Below are 25,895 nucleotides of genomic sequence, written 5' to 3'. Positions count from 1 at the left end.
CTTTTGCGTATACTCAGCTACTAGACCACTTACAGACTTCAGATTTTTTTAAATGATTTGTTTAACCTTAAGGTACAACCTAATGCTAAAAAATCAAATTCTAAAATTTTGTTTGAAAACGAAAAACTTTAAAACAACAGATTTTTTTAAAAAAAATAACAAGCACTTTTCATAATGCACTCAAAAGGACAAAATAACTTTTCTGGGTCAGAAAGGACAATTTAAGTGTTCCTGTAGTTTTTAATTCTTTGAAGAAAAAGATTTCACAAACGAAGAAAAGTGCGCTCAAGTCATTTTAAACCAAACTTTCCCATTAAGGAAAAAAAATGCGTGTTTCAACACTCAAATTTATGATTGAAAGCTAGATAATGGTAAAACATTCTTTACATGACTAGAACCGCACTTTTCTTCGTTTGTGGTGTCATTTTCTTGGAAATTTTTGAGAACTACAGGAATTCTTAAATTGTCCTTTCTGACCCAGAAAAGTTATTTTGTACTTTTGAGTGCATTATGAAAAGTGCTTATTATTTTTAAAAAAATCTGTTATTTTCCAGTAAATGCAGTAAGACAGATTTTTCAGTTCTGCAGATGGCTATTATCTGTTGACCCAATTTAACATATGCTAAAGAAATATAAACATCAGCAGCAATGCTATCGCCGCGAAGCACTGGATCGAGTTTGCTCCCAAATGGCGGATGCGTCAGGTCCTCCACTATAGGGGCCTTACTCAGGCCCCAGACCCAAGGTTATTAAAGGAGTGTCCTTCCCTTCTCCTTTCTTCGCAGTAGATGAATAAACAGCTTTACTTCCCCATTTACGAAATGTATTTGAAAAGGTGGTGATTCAAAATATTTTTGAAGAAGTCAATATATATATATATATGAATAATGTAACAAAAATATGAATATCAATTTAAATATGACAGAAAATCGTAATCATGAAAAAAAAAAAATAATAATTGAAAAATTTCCATTTATAAAGAATGAAAAGATAAAATAATCATACTTTTCCAACTACTTTATAATTTAAGCAACGTCTACAAAGACTAAGCAACCTCTTAGTCACGGTAGACTAAAAATTTTAATAAAAACAGGATTTAAACTATTTATTAAAAAATAAATCAGTTTTATTTATTGAAATTTCGCGACGACAAGCAAACTTTTTCGAGCTAGCGCTAGCGGCCCGATAAACGGTACATAGAGGTACGAGGTCGGACATTCCGTGACGTCTATCATGCCTTTGCAACATAACACAACTGGTAGACTTTTGTTTTTATATTTCATACATTGTAAACAGTTACTAAAAAAAATTTTAGGCTTATATATTTAAGTCAAAATTGACTGATTTTTTCGCACCTTGCGTGGGTGGTAGACATGGCACGGCAACGCTTCGGACGCGGTAGACATATATTTTTCGTTATGTTTATACGTAATCAATAATATTACCGAGTTTCAGCCTTATATATATAAGACAATTTCACAAGTTTTTGCAACACATTGCAAAATTTTTTATTAATTATTGCAACCATAACTTTTTGGTAGACTCGCGTTTTCTTCTTTTAAGTAAACTAATCTAATATTTAAAAAAATTCTGGCCTTATATATATTGTCGTAAAATTTCGGTCGCTATCTCCCCTACTATAAGGAATAAGTCTTGGATTAAGTAGTTACTAATAACAAAAGAGTAGCTACTATGTTAAAGCGTCCGCTGAATATAGGCAACTGTAAACTAAATATTTTAATTTCCATATTTAGTTAACATAAATAGGAAACTTTACTCACAGAGATTGGATGAAATTTTGATGCATTATTTTGAAAGAAAAAAAATGTGATGGAGGAATTGTAGTATCAAAAATTATCCTCATCAATAATCGGCCGATTATGAACAGTTGATTAATCGTTAATCGGCCAATTTGCTTATCGATTAAACGTTATCACGAGTGTTTTTTTTTTTTTGTTATGCACATGGCATTCAAAAAAGAATAATACACAAATTTAAAAACAAAACAAATCATTCCTTTCAATGGAAAGTAACTTTTTTACTTCTTACTCTTTTGATGGAAGAAGCAATTTTTATCTAGTATCTCCAACAGGATCTTCTTTTCAAAGAAAATGTCTTCCGGATCCTTACGACGAAAAATATAACACAAACTGCACTTTCTTTTATGCCCAGTAAACTCACCAGACCAAATTTTAGAACACCGCTAACCAAAATCATCTGTTGTACTCAGATGAGTCAAACTCCAAAGGCTGCATTACTGCAACTCTCTTGTGACAAAACTCTTTTCATGTAATTGATGCCATCTGGGTCCACTAAGTGTCCAAGGTTCCTTGGTGTACTTGCCGAATAGCTCTCCGAGTCCCTCCTTTTTATTACTCGACCGATGGATTAACCATTACTCATTCTCTTTTAAAAATTCCTGTTAGAATGTCGCCTATGGCTTTTTTTACACCCCTCTGTTTGTATCACACCTGTTTTTTGTTGCATAGACAGACCAGTTCAGTCTGTCTGTCTCTCCATTTCTTCATGACGCAACAACACTCTAAGGCTGACGACGAGAGGATGTCATTAGTAGACCATTGCCTGGGAAGTTGTTGTGGAAACTTTCCTTTTTTTGGAAGTGGCAAGTAACGAATAACGAATTTTATTAGCAGCACTGAACAAAGATGTGATTAAAAGAGACATTTTTTAGCAATTTATCAATCTTTTGCATTGAAATTTTTTGGAATTCCCCGACGGAAGTAGGAGTTTTCCCCGATTGGGGGGGGGGGGGGGGGGAGAGGTTTCTGACAGGATGGCAATTTCCCCCCTGCCCCCACCTTAGAGCTGTCACTGACTATCAGGGCTACTAGTACCATCTCTTGCCCCAAGACAGAGGAGAGGTTCACTCCTACCATGTGTACTGGTTATCTCCAAATTTTTCATTTTGCCACTTACATCTCTTTGCTTCTCACTGCCTCATTTGTCGTTAAACAAATTTAAGAATCATTATTTTGATGGGAAATTTTAGTTTTTTTTTCTGTTATTTAATCTTGATTGTTGGACATGCCTTACTTGACATAACTTTTATTTTCGAGGTAGACCATGCAAAGCCGGGCATTTGCAGCTAATTCAACATATAATTAGGTTTTAACACTAAAAATTTTTCAAATGTGCTTAAAATTAACAGAAAGTATAGGGATATATAATGCATGTTACAGACTCTACATAAAAAAGACTTGGTTTCTTAGCTAGAAGTTGACATTTTCTGGGAAATCAGCAACTATTCCAATGTATTGAGCATTCAGTTCTAAAATATTATGTCTATGCATTTAAGTGATAGTTTTAAAGGGCAAAAATATTTTTAAATATTTTTTTTATTTAATAACTGCTTGTTTCCAAGCATGTTACAAACTTGAAATATTTGTCATGTCTCTTCTGTGAATAGTGTAGTTGAAGAAACAGAAAATATGTAATTTCAAAACTACCTTATTTCTCAATGGTCTTTAAGTCAGGTTCAGTTTTCTGATTATGTCTTTACCATATGCAGATAAAAAAATGCGAATGAACCTTCAAAAAGTGTAGAGAAATACAGGACTTCAAATTTGCTTGTGGAAATGGATTTTAGTCAGTGTCAGCCAAGTGTTTAATTTGCTTTAAGGGTACTATGGGACTAAACTTACCATTTTTTATGCCCAGATTTCCAATTCTATGCCAAATATCATATCAAAATTTTGGATCAAATCAAACCTTTTCTACCGTACAGTATTGTCAGTGGATTCATACCTGTTTGTACCAGAATTTTAAAGCTTTAAAGCAGGCAATTAGAAAATAAAGATACATTGAAATTCAAAAGAGAAAACTTACAGATCTGGCTGCTAATGTGAAAATGGCTCCTCCAAGGAAAGTAAAATAATAGCCTGGATAAAATCCATGCCACAATGCTGATAATACATAGGTCCAAAATGTTTTGTGAGTTGGAGCTCTATCATAGGCAATAGTACGTAGCCACATTTGAGTTGATTTGTTCCAAGTTTCTAATGTTTCTCGAAAATTAAGTGAAAGCTGCAGGATACAAGAATTTTGAACAAATGAAATAAAACTGAAATTTTGATTTGAAAAAATAAAACTCATTGACATAATAATCGATACAATTTTTTTTTTCAATTTTTTAAGTGCAATACACTTGATATGCATTTAACAAGAAAACTATTGAAAAGATTTCAAAATCACTCAATTTGCATTAGAAATCTATTACAGCTGCATATATTGTGAGGTATAAAAATATTCAAATACAAACTACAAAATTTTAGTTGGTATATATTACAAATATTTGATAGGAAAAAAAATCAATATTTTCTGAGCTTATAAATTGAAATAATAACTATATTACCTCGAATCTTATGATATCAACATTAGACATAAGATCCCATTTTGATCTTCCATCTCCAGAACACCCATTAAATCCCATGCCTGATGCATTACAAACAGCTTCACCTGAAACACATTTTAAAACAAGATTTTATTGTTACTACTAGTTCATAAAATGATTACACAGTTTAAGCCATAGAGAAAAGTTGTGAAAAAAAAGTCTAGCACCAAACATTACTTTAGAAAGATGGCATTAAAATGTGAAAGTCAAATCATTAAAATCAAATTTTATAGGAAAGTCATTAATGACTTTTGTTTGACTGGTGGGCTGGGATTAATTTGTATGGGAGTTTATAGACGGTCAGGTTCTGTACTTCTTTTTAAAAAGAGTACTCATAAGTTAGACCATATGCAGCAGAATCCATCAATAGAGCCAACCAGTGCATCAATTGTTATTTTCTTTTCACACAATTCTTTATGTTCTTTCCCCAGAGAAATGTTAATATATTTGACGTGCACAATTGGAAGATCCTTTTGATTACAAAACGTTATACAGTGGCTGCCATTTATATGAATCACGTTTGTTTCCTACAGTTTTGATTCCATAAAGCGGCTGGTTCAAAAAAATGGCTAATAAAATAAAGCTGGCGCTTGTTCTATTTTTGATGATTTGATACATTAAAACAGTTGATTAAACTAATCATTCATTCAATTAACTGGCGTCCACTGTAAACCTCATAGTTTTCTTTCTGGTGCAACTTTCCAAAATGGATAAGTCTGGTAAATATATCTTTAAGTTTATCAGAATTGCAAGACACATGCAAATGAAATTCTTCAGTTGCTAAATTAGCTAAGCCGACTTAATATTGACAACGAATTCCTCCAAGATCATTCAGTTGACATTACTTGTGATGGGCATGGGTGTCACTTTTCAGTCGTGAGAACGGAATTTCCCGTCTTTAAAAAAAGTTTTTGAAGTTAAACAACTGTTGGATATGATTCACAACGCTAATTTTTTTTGGCATTGTGTGAGTTATCTTTTTGAGATTGAAGTTGCGGGGAAGTAAAACTATTTCCTTGAATAAATAACTTCAAAAATTTCATGGATAAATTAAGGAACATATACATTTTGTAACATATCAACTATAATGCTATTAGTATAGCACATTAGTTATTGACGGTTTGGCATATCTAAGATGTTTGCTGGGTGCATCTAGTCTTTATTTACGTTTTAAACAGAAATCCTCAGAAAAAAAAAAAAAAAAAAGCCACATCTTGAATATTGCTGAATTAGTAACAAATACAAACATATTCATATTAAACTCTAATTTTAAGAACAATGTTGTAGAAGAGTTATTGAAACTATCACTAAAACTGCAAACCAGGAATTAAAAATTTGGTTCACATCATAATTTTTAAAATAATTTAAAAAATTTAAATTCTTAACCAAAATATAAGTAAGGTTCATTTGAAAATCAGATGTCCAAATTCAAATTAAATTAGATAAAAGTTTAGAACTTCGAAAAACATATTTTGTGAACAGAATAATAAGGGAACAGTGAAGTATCTTGAAATGAACATAATAGAAAAAAATGAATTTTAATTTTAAGCAAAGAGGACAATTAGAAGGAAATTTCATGGTTGCAAAAGTGGAACTGATCTTTTCAAGTATTTTTATACAGAACAAAAAAGATTTTGGCAGACATCAAAAGAATCAACATTTTATTATTGTTTATAAAAAAACTTAAAAACGCAGCATAAAATTTTTCATTGTTCAAAAAATTAAATGACCGAAAAATAAAATGTTCATAACTTCAGACTACATCACAATTTCAATCACAAGGGCAGAGTAGGAAATCAAGATCATCTGCAGAAGCCATTTGTCATCTAAATCTGTTCTAACATTTCACAAAGGGAATCTTTAGTATTAAATAAATAAATAAATAAAATAAATACAAAAATAATTTCTTTTTGTTTACTTTCTTGGCATTTGAAATCTTATTGGAAGCAATTGATGACCAGTATAAGTGCAAATTTGATTAAAATAAAAGAATTTAAGAAAAACATAATTACAGGAGAGGAGAGAAAATTTATGAAAGTAAAAATTCAAAACAATTACGAGACCTTCGTTAAATATTTCATGAGCAATATGCAATACTCAAAAACATGTAAAATTTGACATTTACATCCTTTTACATCAAATTTTATTTTGTGTAAGATATACAAATAAAAAATAACCAAGAAAGAATAAAATATTTTTAAACATTATAAATGAAACTGTTGAATGTTTTTTAGGCTTTAAAATTCAGTTGAAAAAAAAGGGAGAGAAAAAGAGCACTGGGGGTGAGAACACGTACAAACAAACTAATAAACTTACCGAGAAGCCATGCATGGTAATATTTTGATCTCACTACAGATGTAGCTAATACCAAATATATTAGCTTGGAATACCAAGGGGTATTGTTTAGGAACTTGGGATCTAAGTGAAAATATAAGTTAAATAATCAGCTACATAAAAATCAGAAAACGATTTTTGACAACTTTAATACAAAATAAATAAATAAACGAATAATAATGAATATATAACAAAAAGAATAACTCGTTTTGAATATTTTTTTCTAATTTTACATTTATTTATTTGTTAACGAATATCTTTTTTCAATACATTTAATGAAAGAAACTATAATAAAAAGTCATAAATACAAGAATTTCTTTCTGAAATTTATATTAAATTGGAAGTATTTTAAATTTTTTATCACAAAATATTTTATTAATTTTATCTGTTAAATGAAACAATCAAAAATGTTAAAAAGATATGAAAATTAAACAGGAAACAAATAGAATGGCATTGTGCGACATAGTTAAAACCTTGCATGATCCCATACATTACTTGAAGCTTACTAAAGTTTAAGAGGAATATAACACAATTTATATAGCATAACTATGACAAATGTTTAACTAATGTAGAGACAAAATTTAACAAAGGAACAAAATACTAATTTCAATGAATTACTTGTGTATTTAAGCACAAATACTACTCACCTTTCAAATATGTGATGGGAAAATAAGGTGCTATTGTCACCAAAAACAGTGCACAAAAAGAACTGACAACTACTTTACGAAAAACAATAATCTAAAATAAAGAATGAAACGAATGACATTCCAATTTTTTTTATGAACATAAGTTATAACATAAAAAATGTACAAAAAAAATATTTACAAGGTGTTTTATACATGCGATGAACTTCTTTAGATATAAGACTTCAAAAATCTGTGAATAATGGAAATTTAAATGGAGGTCACCAGAAATACAGAACCACTATCATATTGAAAAAAAAAAAAAAAAAGAAGACGTAAAGGGTGCGCAGAAACACGTCACAATGCTTTACTAGAAAATATATATTGGCAGTAGTGATAAAGCTTTTAATCACTCCTTGCATTTGTGTTTCTGTGTGAGAAACAAACATAGAGGAATATCATTCTCACCTTCCAAGAGTAATTTAAACCCAGGATTTGTACTTAATTTCAGAATTAATGAGCTGATATGTGCATCACAGGACTTTCTTTTACTCCAATTTAATGATAATAATGCCTTGGAGTAAGCAAAGAAACACAAAATATTTTCACCCCCAGTTTATTGCGAACCGAAGCAAAGAAAACGTTTTGTACAGAATTTTTTTTCCAATATTGGCAGTTTTAATGCAATTCAATGGTAAACTCTCTAAATATAGCCAAATTGAAACGAGATTAAACAAAAAAAAAGCCAAATTTGTCGCCAAGTTGGTGACCAAAATCTTGGCGATATATTGCCAAGTGTTTGCCAAATTATAACACCAACTGAGTTTCCATTGAAATTAACAATGATTTAACCCCAAAAAGGTGCGAAAGACCCCCTTTGGAACATCCAAATGCAATCAAAAAGGGGAGTGCACAACTAGACCCCACTAGGAGTCAACGTACCAAATTTTAAATTTCTAGGACATACCGTTTTTGAGTTATGAGAGATACATACGCACATACACATATACATACGTACATGCCGAGAAAACTTGTTTTTGAGAGAACATTTTTTTGCGAATACAATACTTGTTTTTTTGTAAAAGGAAGTAAAAATGAAGGAGTTAAGGAAGAATTTTGAACAACTACTTTTATTATGTCAAAATCAATATCTCCTACTTAATTTTTTTTAAACAAGACCACTTATCAATCTAGAATCATTGATCTGGTTGTTGGTTTCACTTCTGGTATATTTTAAAATAAAGTTAGTAGACATGTTTTAGACAAAAAAAAAAAAAAACTGCATTGAATGTCTGAATCATCAGTTTTTAGAGATAACTAAGGAAAGCTATACTGCCATGCTAAGCGCAAAGTAGCATCTGCAAACTAAGATATTGCTTTTTAAAGTTTTGCACCTCCACATATTTGATTCAGATGCCACTTTTTCAGTAATATTTTAAAAATATTTCCTATTCTCAAATGACCATAAAACATTGTATTCAGGTAAAATACGTTACATAAAACCACTTGGTGTCAAGAAGTCAAATTTGTTAAAAAGTGCAGATACAACTTCTGTGCTTAGTATGGCAGTATCTATAGCTATCAGGCTGTGGAGCTTTTGTAAGCTAATGTAGGATTATTGTATGTACCAAGAAAAATTCTCCTTGTTTTTCTATTCACACAATGTAAGTATTTCATCCAAAAAAAATAAATCTTTTTCCTCATACTATTTTATTGTACTACTGAATATTACAAAACTTGAAAATTTACAGATAAAATATTGTCACCTCAGAGCAACAGTAAGATATCTCACTGTAATACATGCGTAAGGTTATTTCTATGTCTTACTGTTTTTCCAAAGCGACGATGTGTAAGAGCAGAAACCTTTGCTAATAGTACAATGAATATCTCCTGATGTATTGAAAAGGTTAAAAACCATCCAGGTTTTACAAATACATCAGTCAGAACATGTTTCTGGTACAATGCAAGTTTGCTACCCAACATATAGAGAAGCTCAGAAAATTATTGCAAATTACTTACATTTGGACTAGCATTTTTTTCGTAGTTTCTGCCTTCCACAAAATCAACATAATCATTATAGAAGATAAGAGGGCCACACATAAGTGCTTGAAAGTGGAAGATATAGCTGAAAAATTCCAACACTGATGGTACATGCCTAAAAATTGAATATAAAAACTTTAACAAGTAATAATAAAAGGTACAAGTATTTTTAAAATTAAAACACATAATATCAGGGCCATACAATTGGAGGTTTATAAAGTTCAAATCCCCTACAAAATATTTTGAAAGTATTTAAAAAAAAAGCTTTTTTTTTGGCTAAAAAATTATTATTCTTCTATTTTATTTGAAAAATTGAAATTACTAGCACTGAAGAATTATACAAATTTTGCGCTGTACCTTCAGTATAAATTTTTATTGTTGTTATTAGGTGTGCCCAGCCGGAAATCAATAGTAAATAATACACACACACACACACACTCAGATAGATAAAATTTAACTATCACCTAACAGCATGTCTTCTCTGCTCAGGAGTCATCTTTTCTTCATTTTGGCAAAGGCCATCATGCAGACTGAAAGCTAAGCTGCTAACTTTTTGAGTTGTTATCATCATTGGGCTGTGCAAAAAAAAAAATATTAAAATAAGATGCAAGTGAATTTAGTTGACTTTGTACAAAATTAATTCATAAATGAAATTTCCTCTTTTATTAAAGTGATAAAGACAAAGACTCTTAAACAAATACAGACACAAAAATGATGACCAGCAACAGACTCTGGGCCCAGGAAAGCTTGCCCTATTCAAGTTATAAATCCCTAGTGAATTTATCAATCCCCAAATAGCCCTCTTAAAGCCATCTAACTCTTTATCTAAGCTATAGTTGGAAAAATCTAACCTGGCAGCGTTGTGAAGGGTACACATATCCTAATCGCAGCATTAAAGCACTTTCAGGATAGGTTTGCCCCAACTATAGTTACCTCTAATCTAATAATCAGGCCCGTGCGAACCCACCGGGACGAATCCCAGTGCGCCCGTTTTTACGGAGTCTTTTACCTCAGTAAATGAAAAATATTATCAAAACCAGAAAAAAATAGTTTGAAAAAAAATGTGTCGCACAAACCACTCATGTAGAATTTAGCCAAAGGGGAATAACAATCTCTTCCATAAAGTAAATGCCCAGAAAAAGATACTGGTTTTCTAGTTAAGATGCATGACAGCTTCAATAAAAGATCTCTAAAAGAGTTGTCAACTTCTAAACTGTAGACTACCCTCTGTCATTCATCTTTGTTTGCACCGGATGACCCTCCCCCTCTTCTCTCGGAACTGTTAAAGAAGATTGTTCTCTGGTGTAAACAGATGCTTTCTATTTATGGGAAAAATACACTGGTCACTCAGTTTAAAACGATTTCGAGGTAGCAGTGGACTAGCTGTAATAAAGCTACCAATAGCCTACAGAGGTTACGGCGCCCTGGTGTTACGGGCCATCTGACATCCAAAGCATCCGAAAAAATAAATGCAAATACATTACATTTAATTCTGGTCTTTTATGGTACACATCGATTTTTGATTATAAGTTCAATTATCTAATAATTAATATAAAAATGTTCGTACTCTTTGCCCCATTCTGTGTGGAGAGGAGAGAGAAAATTTTCACCCCCGATGACGTCATTTCTTATAGTGATCCTGAATAGAACCGTCCGGGAGAATGGGGTGTATATCTCATATCTCGGCGCCCCGAGCACGGAGATATGAGAGGGCGCCTTAAAAAGTTTTTGCTGCATTACTATTCATTGATTTATTTTTTAATTTCATTCTTCTTAACAAAGGGTTTTCAGAATGCAAATATCTGTACTGCAGAGACAGAGTAACATACAAGCCACATAATGAAACAAAATTAATATTTTGCTTACCCTGTAACATCAACCGTCCAACCTCCATAATCATATGTTAGCCTCATGAGATGCATGGATGATAAATACATAAGGGAAACAAATATGACCAGTCTGAAAGCAAAAACAGTTCAGTAACAATACAAGTAAATAATAGAAACAAGAATCAAGTTTCAGTTTCAAATCTATACTAATAAATGTAAAGCTGTCGAGTTTGTTTGTTTGAACACGCTAATCTCCGGAACTACTGGTTCGAATTGGAAAATTATTTTTGTGTTGAATAGTACATTCATTGAGGAAGGCTATAGGCTATATATCACGCTATGACTAATAGGAGTGGGGTAGCAAATAAAAAATGTTATGAAAAAAGGAAAATTTATATTATAATACAAAATGCTTGGAATACAGGACATGCATAGCCATGGTGGCTAGACTTGAAAATGAGTGCTTCGCAATCAGTGGGTGTAGGTTCGAGTCAGTCATGAGGCAATTTTCGAGGGTACTTTTTAGAGAACATCCTAAACGATGCTAAAAATGATTTGTAAAAAACGAAAGTTTCAAGGCGATTCCGTCACAATAAATTTTTTTGTCAGTCCTTTGGAGTTTGTTGCAACAGGATTTCACTGCATGTTATTTCAATAAAAACAAAATAAAATATTCTATAATAAGAGGGTTTGCTAGTGCCCCCCCCCCCCCAAAAAAAATAACAACTGTTACTGGAAAACTTCCTATCAATGCAATCAAATAATAAAATTTCTTTTACTGTTTTTAATACAATTAACAGTTTACCTTTTGCAACTCACTTTGAAGATTTTAACTTTTTTATCTGATAAACATTCTATTTTCTTCCTTTTCCTTAAATATTGATGCCCATGCTTTAATTTTTTCTAAACAAAAAAGGAAATTATAGCATTAGATCTCACACTTGATTAATGCTTCTCTACCCTTTACCTTTCAGTGTAGAGCCATAAGATTGTCTCATTTTTAAAAAGAAAAAGTTACAGAAAAAGTGGTTATCCAATTAAAATTATCTACTAGCCACTGATTGCAAACTAAAAAATTGAATTTTCAGGTTCGGTTTCAATATTTTTTATGTTTATATAAGGCTTAAAACCACTGAATTTAAACTTTCAACCTATTTATAATTTAAAAAAAGGAGGGGGGTGAGTTTGATTTTAAGAGCCCTTTTAAATTGCAACATCCATTTTATCTGTACATTGAGTACCCCAGGTATATTACACTATTGTTACGAGTCTGGTGCAACTTCAAACTTTCTTGAATCTTGATAAAAACACAATAAATTTATTCACAAATATTTACAATAGAGCAGGCAACAATTGCAAACAGCCAGTTATTAATCGAATATCATTAAACACTGCACATTACTCAGTACACCATGCATTTAAATCCAAAATACGTGAAAATAACAGCAATTCTGAAACCACAGTGCAATCACAGACAGCAGTGAAAGACAAGACTAAGAATTGATCATGCCGTCCATGGCTATTTTATAATCCATTCAGAAAATTTCCACAAAATTCCACGTCCTTCAATTTCTTTGTCAAATCTTATCAGAGGACCATATACTTCATTCAAGTATTAGGGGGTTGTATATTCATTATTAGAATTTATTAACAGGTTAAGTTACTAAGATAATTTTAGATGAAAATTAATGGAACAAACTCCAAATTTAGCCCGATTATAACAAATTAATCATAAAAATAATTACCATTTACAAAATTTGTATCAATGTTAATCTTGCACAGTACTATACTGCCATGCTTAGCGCAAAAGTGGTATCTGCAGCGGAGCTCAAAATGAGAAATTCATGATTAAAGTTTTGCAACTCGTTTCTTAGATTTGTGTCTTAATTTAATGTTAGCTCGTGGTAATGGTTTTGTAAATAACCTACATAAGAGCGTAGTTTTGTAAAAATCTTAATTTAAAATTAATGATTGCAGTTACGACAAATTTTCTCTTCAAAACCTTTTCATAAACGAGGTTAATTTCACCGTAAGTGACTATTACTAGGCAATAGGCATTTTTTAAAGTATCCGCACAGACACGACAAGAATAGCTTCAAAACGCGCTTGATGTTTCATTAAATAATGCTCTGCTTTATTTGGACTTAGCTGCTTCTTTTTTTTGTTAATACAAATCTAACAGAATATACCTTCTGAAAAATACCATTTTCAAAATTTCGGACATTTAAACTGTATAAACCATACTTTTCTGTTCTTTATATTCAAAGGATGTGTTAATGCATGGCCCCACTTAATTAAATGTGATCATTTATAATGTTTTATTTTCTAGATTCATTTTTACCCAGCATGAAGATTGAAGATAATTTTGACAGCAGACCATACGTAAATAAAAATATAATTGGTCATAGAATGAAATGCGTGTCTTTTTTGCATGAAAGAATTAGATATGAATATTTTACATGCATTTCATTTTTAAAAAATTGCATTTTAGATAAAAATTTAAATAAAAAAACTGAATACTTACTTGAATATTTATGCAAAGTTGTAGTATTAGTTTTTAATATTGACCTATATCAAATATTCAATGGAAAACTTATTTTAGTACTCTGTTACAAAAAACTGCTACATTATTAAATATGCTGCTTTGCATATTTAATAATGTAGTTGGAAAAAAGTTGTATCTACATATTCTAAGGAAAAAAGTGGTAACTGCACTGATACCACTTTAAAGGCTTAGGATTTGTCACTTAAGTTCAAATTACCTTAGCAAACTATGCAGAATGTGCAGTTACGACTTTTCTCTTAAAGCTTTTTTTAATACTTCACAGCCACAAATCGCCAAAAAACTTGAGATTTAGGTAAATTGAATTACTAACTACCACATGGTGGTAGTTAGTAATTCAATTTACCTAAATCTCATGGTGACAATTATTCACTTTTGATAAAATATGCAGATACCACATCTGTGCTTAGCACGGCAGTATACATTATAGAAAAATAAATGTTGTTCAATTTTTCAGCAACCTAAAATTATAAAGACAAAAACTTACCTATGCATAATTTGAGGATTTGAATTATTCATAATTATATAGCTAAGTGTGGCTTGAACGACTAGGTGTGAAATTTGACTGGAAAAGAATGAATACACTAATGAGACACAAATTAAAATTAAAAGCAGTAAAACTTAGTCAAAGCTAAAAACTCAAGCCATAGATCTTGTTACCAGAGCTGCAAAAAAGCAGGCCTTTTCTTAAATAGGCCAGGTCGGCCGGCTTTTATCAAAAAAAACCGGTCTTTTTTGGAAGAAAGCCGGTCTTTTTCGACTTTTATAAATCGTGTACCATATTCTTCATAATAATAATCTCTATACATTTTAATATGCTAACAAATATCAATTTAAGTAATACGTTTGGTGAAAGTAAAATGATAAAAGTAATATATACACAAAAGCTGCAAATCATTTCTGATGAAACCTTTACGCTTTTGTTGGATAAACCTCAACCTAAGCTGATGTCTTTAACACTGAAAATAGCTTCCTTGTAACCTAAAACACTAGCATGCAATAATTTGTCACTTTTCATGCCTGTTAACTTTTTTTTAAAAATCAATCTTGAAGTGTATTTGTAAAACAGAACTAAATTCTGCATTCATTAAACATCATATTTTAGATTTCTGCCGCTTTAGATTAGCACCTTTACTATATGTGAAAATGAAAACTAAATGGCATAATAAGTGGTTTAAACCAATAAAATCTGTCTTGTTTTTTATTTTCTACAGGTTAAAATCAGACAGACTTGTTTCAAGTACTTCCTTCTTCAGGGCCCGATCGAGACAAAACTGATGCCCAGGTCCTGAAAAGAAGATGGTGCCCCCCCCTCCCATGAGAAAATCATCCCAGTTGTCAATGTTTTATACTAGAAACCTAATATATTAGAATCCTACACATTACTACAGAAACCTGGGATTTGAATACCAAACACTTGATAGTCACATAGTTAAAATTGCCTTACCTTGAGGTGAAAATGAGTTAAAAAAAACAATTTAAAACTGCAAAAATAGCAAAAAAAAAAAAAAAAAAAAATCTAACTGATTCGGACATCTAGCTTTAAAAAGGCTTCTTTCTGTCTTTAACAGAGGCAAATGTGTCAATCACATCATAGAAATCTAATTTTGATGTCACAGAATTTTCAATGGTCAATAAGGGGGAAAACGCCTGTAAATTATCCTGAGAAACGCAGCTTCTCAAACGATTTTTGATTCTTTTCAATGCTGAAAAGGAACGTTCACGGGAACAGAAAAAAACTAAGTAAGTTAATTTAGGCTATTTTAGTGCCCCTAAATTTGTGGTGCCCAGGTCCGTGGACCCGCCGGACCGTGCGTTAATCAGACCCTGTCCTTCTTCCCATAAACAAGTACTTCCAAAACCCCAAAAATATTAAACAACAAGTTCCCGCTACTATACTGCCCAAAGTAAAAAATATTAAACTTATTGCAGTGATCAGTTGGCTGAGTTTTTAGCACAGAGATAACTATTTATGTTATGCATCTATTAACAATTGTAGATCTATATCATTCCGGCAGAATTTAAATTCATTCACCAATATGGTTTTGTTGGTTTCTTATATATTCTTAAAAAGAATAAAAAAATTTTGAAAAATATTTTTTACTTTTCTTCAGAAAATGAGAAACAGTTGGTGATTAGACGAAAAGTTATAAGTGCATTGTTATTATATGTTATTTAAAGTCTAAGCCAAATGACTGGTATGACAGCAGCAGTGTCCAGGGTTGGCAAGGTTTTGGACCCTACGGTAAAAACCACGGTAAAAACCCTGGTTTTTACCATCCTGTCCAAAACCCTTGTGTACAAAACTGTCCGAAAATATCCAAAACTATATTTTTATAAAAATTGTATTCTGGAGAAAACACCAAAAACAAAATAAAATGTATAAATGTAATGTTTTATATTGAACATTTATTCAATGGAGAACATTCAACTTATTTATGCAGTTGATTTTAATCTAGTTACATAGAAGTTGGATTCTTGATTAAATTTTTAATTAGTATGCATTAGTTTATTATTATTACTATTCATTATTATCTTTATTTTTTTTGATAATAGTAACCGAATTTCCCTTTGTTTATGCATATGTGCAAATGAAAGCAGGGTTAGAAAGTTTTTTACCATTTTATTCAAAACCCTTGTGTTCAAAAGTTGTCCAAAACTGTTTTTTGAGAAACTATATTTTGTGAGAAAATATCAAAAAAGAAAAAATGTATCAAAATTATTTTTTTTACTATTCAATTTAATATATTTATTCAATGTGAACATTCAAGTATAAGTACATATGTAACTTAGTTATGCAGCTGATTTTAATCTAGAAACATAGATATTAAATTCTTCATTTGTATGCAGGAATGTTTAATCATCAATTTATTGTTCTTAAATCTATGATTTACAAAGTAATTTTTGTCAAAAAATCATGTAAAACTTATTTTTGAAAAAACATTACAAATATTATTTTTTTTAAACCACCTAAATATTGCACATTTAACAACATTCCTTTGAGTTATAAATGGATTTGAAATTAATTGTTTTGGTAGTGCTGTGAGTATCCTTTCATAATTCTACCAACTGCTACATAAGGAAGTTTTTATGTAATAGTTATTGGCAATTTTTTTAAGTAAAATATTTTTTAAATGAACATTTGAGAAAAATATTATCAAATACTCATAAATTAAACCTCATTAATAAATATAATTTTGCATCACGAATATTGCAGTAAATACTAATTGATTAGATTATGCTTTGAAAGCTTTAGCATTGTTTTGGACAGTTTAAGACAGTTTCAGACAGTTTTGGACAGTAAAAACCATCTATCCTGTCCTAAACCAGTTTTGGACAGTCCAAAACCCAATCCTGGAGTGTCATGCGATCTTTTGAATTTTTAAAGCTTATTTATAATCATTTAAATTCCATTGAACTAGACTGATTTCTTATTATAAAGCAAGTTTTTTTTTTTTTTTTTGTACTGAACAGCGTTATTTAACAACTACCAAATTTTTATTCTTGTTTCATGGAATTTGATTTAATACAGTAGTTATTGCATAAAGGATACAAAGATAATTTTTATTCTGATTAAATTATAATGAAAATACCCCAAAAATATTTTTTTCTTTAAAAAAAACTGGCTTTTTTTAAGCAGTTTAAATCAAAAAAAGCTGGCTGGCCTTTTTTGGCCCGGGGAAAATCGAACAGCCCTGTTTGTTACATATTCATATTGTTTAAAACTTACATAAAAATGATTATAAATTTTTCAAAAATAAGAATAAAGTTAAAAGAAATAATTTGAACCATGTAAAGTTGAAATCATAATTGATCGTTTGAGCAACTTTTCGGAGTTTAATTTGCCATTCACTGTAGTGACAACATAGTTGAATTTGGTGGCTTGCAAATAAAGAAAATTGAGCCCTGCATTCATATGATGATTGAAGCCACTGCTTGAGCAAGCTCTTTAACCTTAAAAAACAAAAAGTTTAATAATTCAAAATTATAAATTCCTTAAAAAACTTATTTCAAATTTACCAAGGGACCAGGAAGCAAATCAGAGGTGGCCACAAGGGGGTTCATGGAGCAGACTGCAAGAGTAAAATTCTTAAGGGGAGAGTGGATGACTTAAGAAAAGTTTTGACCTCACTTCAAGGATCTTACTCCTGGGCAATTCTACCATCATTTTTTGGGCAAAATGTGCTCCCTTCAGAAAATTGTTCGTATGCATTCCATTCTTCCTGTATTACAACACACATGTAGCAGAACATTGAGTCAAAACCATTTCCGCTTTATTAAAATCAAATAGATCTTTCATATCCATAGTTGAATTTTTGCATATAATAACTTTGCACAATGTTTAAAGCAGGAAAATAGCCAGTATTTTAGTTTAGCTGAAAAAGAGGCAATATACTTACTGTCCGAAGCAAAAATATCCTAATCCAATGCCTATTACAAGAGCAACTCCATGACGAATTTCTGTAGAGACTCTCAATGGACAAAATGCTTTTCGGTACAACACAGCAAATGCCAAAGCAGTAAATTGGCACACTAAAAAGTTCACCTGAAAATACAACAAACCCATAAAACAATCTTAAAACATACTCATGGGTCTTAGTAGACTTTTTCAAAATTTTAGGAACTCTTCAGCAAAATTTTAGGAACATTTTCGGGGTAATTAAAAATTTTGTTTGATTACAAACAGGTAGCCAGACCATAGTTAATTACATAACAACTGACTAATCAAACTGAAAATACATTTTATCCCTTATAGTACTTCCACAAAGAAAGAGTCGAAACAAAAGAGAAATAATAATTTTTAAAACTAATTTATGTTAAGAAGCCAGAAAGCACTTCAATTTGTAATTATCTTTTCAAAATTTGCTCTTTTCACTTTCAAAGATGTGCAATTTCAAGTTTTTATAATTGATCAGCTCCTACAGGTATTAAATTCTGTTCAAAAATCAGAGTGTTTGTTAATATTTTTTTTTTAACTTCTTCAAATCTCCAAAAAACTTTCATATGCATGAAGTTCTTTATACTCACAACAATTATATTTGATTAGAAATTTATATTGTACTAAAAATATCTATTTATTTATTATCAAAGTTCACTACACTTGCTTTTCAACTCCGTCATCCCACCCCCCAAGAATATTGTGGTTTTTAAAGTAGTAGAAACATTTTTAAATGTTAAATAAAGAGAAAGCTGCAATTTTATACGTACCAGCTAAAAAATATCAAGAAATAAGGTGTGATCAGTCAATGCATTTTTAAAGCAGAAATAGTATGCAAATGGCAATGAAAAACTGGTGAGCAGAAATTTTTAAGAACTGTTGGATCAATTAATATCACAGTTTGACAAGCAAAAATAAAATTTTGAATGGGCAACAAAAATAAAGGAAAGAAATCCTTGACTTATGCTACTCATAACATTTTGCCTAAGACCTGCTGAATTCCCTGAAGGATTCATAGAAGAAAAATTTTGTATGTTAGACTACGTTCTTGAGCATGACTCCTCTAAAATGAAATCCTGTATCCGCCTTTGGGCGTGTAAGAAAGTTAAAATGCTAAAAATTTCTGGCATTGTATGTTTTGTTCAGATAGAGTTATAAAACATCTGTTTTAAACATATAATGCTTTGTTTTTTCAGAGGAAGAATTTTGTAAACGGTCTGTTATGAAAGGTAAAATATTGTGAAGGGTCTGATTTTCAACAAAATATTTTGTGAACTGTCTATTCATTAGATTAAATATCTAGGGAAAAGTTTGTAAAGTTTGTTTTGCGATAAAATATTTCGTGAAAAGTCTCCGCCTCCTAAAGGATGCTTCTAAAGAGATCACTGAAATTTTTTTTAGACTGCAATATATAAAATGGTAATTGGCTAGCCGCCTGTCTGCTGAACCAATAGAACCAAAATTTGTGTTACAGTTATTTGAACAGATGCTGTCTTAATTGCGAAAATTTTAAACAATGTAGTACTAACACAGATTTTGTTATAGTAAACTAATTTTGGAAATTTCGAATTGCAACATCCACATTTTTCTTGCACAAATTGATCCACATATTGAAAAACCTCAAATTGCCTTGTAACAAGTAGCGTGTGAAAAAAACTGCAAAGATGAAAATTGTTTATCTTAGTGGGGTCATTCCATGTCAAATCAACCAAAAAAAAAAAAAAATTATTTTCAAATTTACCATCTCAGATTTTCATGAAAATTTCAGGGATTATACTGTTTGACATTTTAAATTCAGATGTACTTTTTAAAAAAAATTAATCTCTTTTGGTTAATGAGTTATTAATCTTTTAAATCTGTAAAAAAAATACGTTTTTTTACTCATCTGTTGCGCTTAAAAATGCTACAATTTTAGTTGTATATGGTCAATACAGTTGGTTAATAGCTCATTTTAAAGAGAATTGCATGAGCTTTAATTTGACATGCAACTTGCATATATTCTTGCATTTTTAATTTTTTTTAAATTTTAAATTAAAATTTTTTTTAAGTTAGTGTCCTTTAAAAATTTAAAAAAAATGTTTTTAATATGTTTTAATTGATTTATCCTAAAAATTTCAGAGTGGTGATATGATGGGATCAGCAGTTATAGCAAATAATGCAATGGAGCTACTTAGCATTTTTGTTTAAAAATGAAAAAAAAAAAAAAACAATAAATAAATAATACTTTTTTAAATGCACAAAACTATTTTTAACAATTTAAATTTATTTCAAAATATACATGTTTTAGTTTTTTTTTACTAATATTATAAACATTTTGTAGTAAAACTATGAATAGTTCAATTAATTAAAAAACCTTTAAATTTCAAAAAAATCTTAAATTTTGGTTATCTTTTATTCCTTTGAAGTTCAGGTAAACAGAACTAGCACAGAAACTTCGAGGATGTAATTTTGAAATGTATAAACACAAAGTAGAATTCGATACATAAAAATACCTTGTGGCAGATAAGTCTTTCATCTCCTCAGTTTGGAAAGTAGCTTTTTACTCGCCTTTGAACTTTCAGATTCTGAGAGTTTATAAACCCTTCCAGTTTGTGTTGTAGGGTCAACTTTGGTTAGTATTTCCGTTTTATTTACAACCAATACATCAGGAATATGAGGGTACTTAAAGGATGGAGAAGGTCCGTGAGGTTATAAAAAACTTACTTTAACCTCCTCATTTTCAATTCCTAAAACACAACCTAGCCACCATTCATTATTATATACACATGTTACAAAACCAACTATATCATTCAAGTCCAAATCATCAGCATCATCATGTTTGCTTACTATCTTTTCTTTTGTGTGGTGTGAAAAGGAGTAATATTTAACAAAAATTGTGTTTTTGTTTTTTGGTCTTTAATTGTTGAACTGTTGAGTTCCTTTCACTGTTATGGCTTCTTCAAACCTTGTTTTCAGAAATGCTAATTCTTTTTCATAATCTTTTTCTGTTGAATATGAAATCGATATTTTTAATATTGTCTTTAGACCATTCATATAATTGATGGGGGGAAGAAAATTTAAAATAAAAGTAATTTTAAAAAGTAAGAGATTAATTAAAAAAAATATGATTTTAAAAAAAGTAAAAGAAAATAATCTAAAAAAATGTCTAATAAAAAAACATATATATATATATATATATATATATATATATATATTTTACAAAAAAAGTGTCATTGCATTATTTGCTGTAACTGCTGATCCCATCATGTCCCCACTCTGAAATTTTTAGGATGTATTTATTAAAACATATTAAAAAAATATATATTTTTTAAAAATTTTTAAAAGACACTAACTTTAAAAAAATTTAAAATTTAAATTTTAAAATAAAAAAAATAATAAAAATTCAAGAGAAATATGCAATTTCATGTCAAATTAAAGGCTCATGCAATTCTCTTTAAAATGAGCTGTTAATTAACTGTATTGACCCCATAGAACTAAAATTGTAGCATTTTAAAGCACAACAGATGAGTAAAAAAACGTGAGTTTTTACACATTTAAAAAATTAATAACTCATTAACCAAAAAAAAGATAGATTTTTTTTAAAAAGTAGATCTGAATTTATTATGTCAAACAGTATAATCCCTGAAAGTTTCATGAAAATCTGAGATGGTCATTTTGAGTGATTGGTTGATTTGACATGGAATGACCCAGTGACAGTATCAAAGACAAGCATTTTGCATAACTTATAGGGTAAGACAGTAGTAGAAGCACCAACCACTAAACACCATTTGCAAAATTTAAGGAAAAAATCTGTAAAATGCAGAATGGAAAGTGTTTCTTCAGTCGGTGCTTAAATTTTCAAACAAGCAATTTTCGTCACACGTCGATCGATCGAATGCCATTTCTGGCTCATCAGATCAATTTGCACAAGGAAAAAGTGGGTGTTGTCTTTTGAAAATTTTGAGATTCTATCACTGTAACCGTGGCCATGAGATCACTGCTTTGTTTAAAATCATCAATCTCAAATGCATTCCTTCAAATAACCGTTCTAAAATTTTGGATCGAAAGGTTCAGCGAATAAGCTGCTAGGACTCCGTATATGAGGAAATTTACTTTTCGACACCCCTATAAACAATTAAACATTTTTTATTTAAGTGTTACTTAACAGTAATGTTATAATGTTTAGTCATTATTCTGGTAGCTATGCTGACTAGATTCGGGTCAACGGTAACGTTCGGGTCCTGCGGTGACTTACGTGATGGGGACTTCTTATCTGCTTTGAGTGGCTGCTATGGACTTAGAGAGAAAATAAAGAGGTATCTCTAAGTTGGCATCATTTTTAGCAACATAATTTTGGTGCCAAATTTGGCGAAATTTTTAAAATTTAATAGTTCATAATTTAAAAGTATGTGCGGGTGTTGATTTTTTTAGCTAACGGTTTTAATTTATTTTGCGGATTATCCGAGAAATTCACTTATCGACGGTTACCATTTCACCCTATGCTGCAGATAATTGGGAGTTTACTGTAGCACTGATCACTCATAATATCAATTCATAGTTTCTAGTAAATATTTAAGCATTATACGAGTAGTTTAGGATGGCTAGATTCTCCGCCTGAGGTGCCTTCGGCGTCTCACATATCAATGACGTCATATGCGTTTGTAGTCTATAGACTTGGCAAGAAATTGAAGATATAATATAAAGTTGGAACCATTTTTTGGTGACTTAGTTTTAGCACCAAATGTCACAAAATTTTCACAACATTTTAACCTATTTGGCATCACTGTCATGTAACCATCATCAAAGTAACGTGACATCTGTGACGACATCATCCACCCAACAACCGATAAGGGGCGACCTTTAAGGGAGCATAAGTACATACAGGCATGCATCAGGTTCAATTTTAAAATAGTAGATTTCAGATTTTACATTGTTTAAAAAGTAGTCAACTACTGGCAAAATCTCCCTCTTTAACTTCTATTCGAAATAACTTGAAAAATAGTAAGTTAAACAGAAAAATGATTAGTAACAGTTGATCCTAATAGTTTTATAATAAAATTTTAAAATTCATTAGAACATTTATTTCCAAGCTATAGCCATTTTTTTGACGTATGACCACTTTACCCCATTGACTACTTCCCCCACTAGACCCTATTTATTGGTAAATCATTACAATTTCTTTTTATTTGAAACCATGACTAATCAAGTCAAAATATATGACTATTGTAATGCACTTCCTCATAAACGATGTAAACTGTTTCAAGTCAAGTCCTTACACAATTCCAGTAAACCCCAGTGCTATGAAATCGCTCTGAAATCAACTAAAAACCAGCATTTTTACTGTAAATTTTCAAAGATTTCTGAAGGAAAGCCCCCCTGAACCCACTGTTCGTCCTGGGGAATACCCCCCCCCCCCCCCGGGCTGCCACTGAGTTCCGCTACTATAAATAGTTGCTTTAGTAGCCTATGAAAAATAATCTCTAAAATAGTTACCAGATGCAGAAAATAGTTTCTAAAGTAGTCTCCCAATTAAAAAAAAAACATTTATATTATATTTATGTAATGAAACTTCAATGAATAGACACTACTCACAGCAGTAGGATAGATCTATACGTGGGAAGAATTTTTCCTAAACAATCCTGTAAAAAAACTTTTAAAGACATTTTCCAAACTTTAGCCCAACTCTTTTGAATAAACACTAGAGAAATCAGTATTGAAACATTTTGGTGTAATTCCTAAGACAATGAGGAATTGTCTGACTGTTAAGTAAATGCAACAGTAAAAGACTGACTGTATAAAAAGAGCTAGAAGCACTGCATTCGTGATATTTCCGATCGAGAGAAAATATAGCTTTCATTTTCAAAAAATGAATGTATAACACGGATACAAGAAATTAAAAACCAAAAAACACTTAGAAAAAAAGTAGTAGTGGAAAGAAACTTTTTTCAGAAATCGCGTTTGCAAAAACTTATCCTTTATAAAAATTGCACTCGTAAAAACGATACCTTTAAAAAAATCACGATTGCAAAAACGAAACTTTTTGTATAAAAGTATGAACATGACATTTCTGGTTGTGAATATTTATTACATTTCATTTTCCCTCATTTTAAAAGGATTATTTTCAAAAATTAATCGCTGTAAAATTTCCCTTTTCCCTGGTAACCAGGGGGTAAATTCAAACGCGACTTTTAATTTTTTTTCAATATTTGTTTTCTCCTAGGAGGAAAAAGAAAGTTACATTCACTAAAATATTCGCCGTTTTTTACAAGAGATTGCAAAATACTCATTTATGCCCATGTTTTGACAAGAATAGCCAACCTAATAGCCTTTGCCATAAAAATAAAAGCTTTAGTCGCCATCGGCAGCACTGTACCCCCCTTTCGATATTGTTGCACCCCCAGAATGCACAGCCTAAATCCGCCAATGCAAATAGCTCCATCAGTTAGTGGCATCTCGAATACTTTTTATGCAAATATTTTGTCATATTTTGCTCATTCATCCCTATGGCCCATTCATTATCACTCTCCCCTAAATGTTTTCAACACTAGAATTTCAATTAAAAAAAACCATTGTGTATAATTCATGTTTTAATTGCTTTTTTTAAATTAAAGCTAAACATTAAGAGAAAAATGAATTTCAAAATATCACCAAACAATTGATCTGTAAAGTTACACATTTAATGCAAAAACAAACATTTATTTTTTGCACTGCAACATCAGATCCCTGAATTAAATACTATGTTTCCAGTCATAAAAGAAATGAAACAAAGAAAAATGATATTGATTTTTTAGGTTTCAGTTAAATTATTGATATAACCTGATCATAGTTTATACAATTTAGTTCATATACCTAGTTAATAATAAATTACGCTCACTAACTTAATTAATACTGAAGCTAAAAATGGAGAAAAAATAATGGATGCGAATTAATAAATATATAATACCTGATCAATGGGTAGATGTATTAGTTCTGCCAACCATGAAAATGATCTAGTACCAGCATAAAACCCTCTTTCAGTCGATGCCATGATTTTATTTCAATTAAATTGTTGCATAAATTAGACTGCAACTGATTTAGTACATGTGTATGAATTTCTTCACATGCTGATTTTAAAATACGGATATCTAAGTTTAATCATTTGTTTACTGTTCGATATAACCTGTCACCAATTGAAAATCTCAGCTCTTTTGCGTTATCAACAATCTTCACCCCACAAGAAGTTGTCAGACACATTTATGCTCTGATTCTTATCACAAACAATTTTAGTAATCCGCTCCGCTGACCGACTGACATTTTTGTTAATAAAAACAAAAACAATATTCTGCTCTGCTAATATCGGGTGATGTTTTAGGCAGAAAAGATTCAGGATTCAACGGTTAAGATAAATTTCTATTTTTATTTGTTCGAGGCTTAACAGTAGATCAAAATCTTGCTTTAAAAAAAAACATAAGAAGTTATGTTTGGCTCCATTTTATGATTTAAGTTAATTTAAAACAATCATTGAATTAAAGAAATGGAATAATAACACATCCTATTTAACTTCAAGTGGTGGGTTAGAGTGTGACGTCATGAGAGAGGCGTGGCTTTGTGTGGTTGGCAAAGCCAAGGCAAAACATTCGAGTGGAGCCATTGGAGCCCAACCTATAGGGCCTGCGGGACACATGTGGTCCGCGAAACT

At 30.7% G+C, this 25,895-nt stretch overlaps 1 protein-coding gene across 1 annotated transcript in view; it reads right to left on the bottom strand.

Annotated features, from left to right (window-relative positions):
• Window positions 1-25,244, bottom strand: part of LOC129217074 (lysophospholipid acyltransferase 6-like) — a 35,457-nt gene extending 10,213 nt beyond the window's left edge. The window contains exons 1-10 of the mRNA XM_054851324.1: window positions 25,161-25,244; window positions 18,201-18,346; window positions 14,288-14,365; window positions 11,275-11,367; window positions 9,873-9,983; window positions 9,388-9,523; window positions 7,393-7,483; window positions 6,728-6,829; window positions 4,373-4,476; window positions 3,847-4,044 (exon numbers count right to left, since the gene is read on the bottom strand). Of these exons, the coding sequence (XP_054707299.1) occupies window positions 3,847-4,044; window positions 4,373-4,476; window positions 6,728-6,829; window positions 7,393-7,483; window positions 9,388-9,523; window positions 9,873-9,983; window positions 11,275-11,367; window positions 14,288-14,365; window positions 18,201-18,346; window positions 25,161-25,244 (1,143 nt within the window). The remainder of the gene's footprint in view (window positions 1-3,846; window positions 4,045-4,372; window positions 4,477-6,727; window positions 6,830-7,392; window positions 7,484-9,387; window positions 9,524-9,872; window positions 9,984-11,274; window positions 11,368-14,287; window positions 14,366-18,200; window positions 18,347-25,160) is intronic.
• Window positions 25,245-25,895: the final 651 nt, after the last annotated feature.

This window comes from Uloborus diversus, chromosome 1 (assembly GCF_026930045.1).
Source record: "Uloborus diversus isolate 005 chromosome 1, Udiv.v.3.1, whole genome shotgun sequence".
Lineage (NCBI taxonomy): Eukaryota > Metazoa > Arthropoda > Arachnida > Araneae > Uloboridae > Uloborus > Uloborus diversus.
This window is presented reverse-complemented; position numbering and strand designations above follow the sequence as displayed.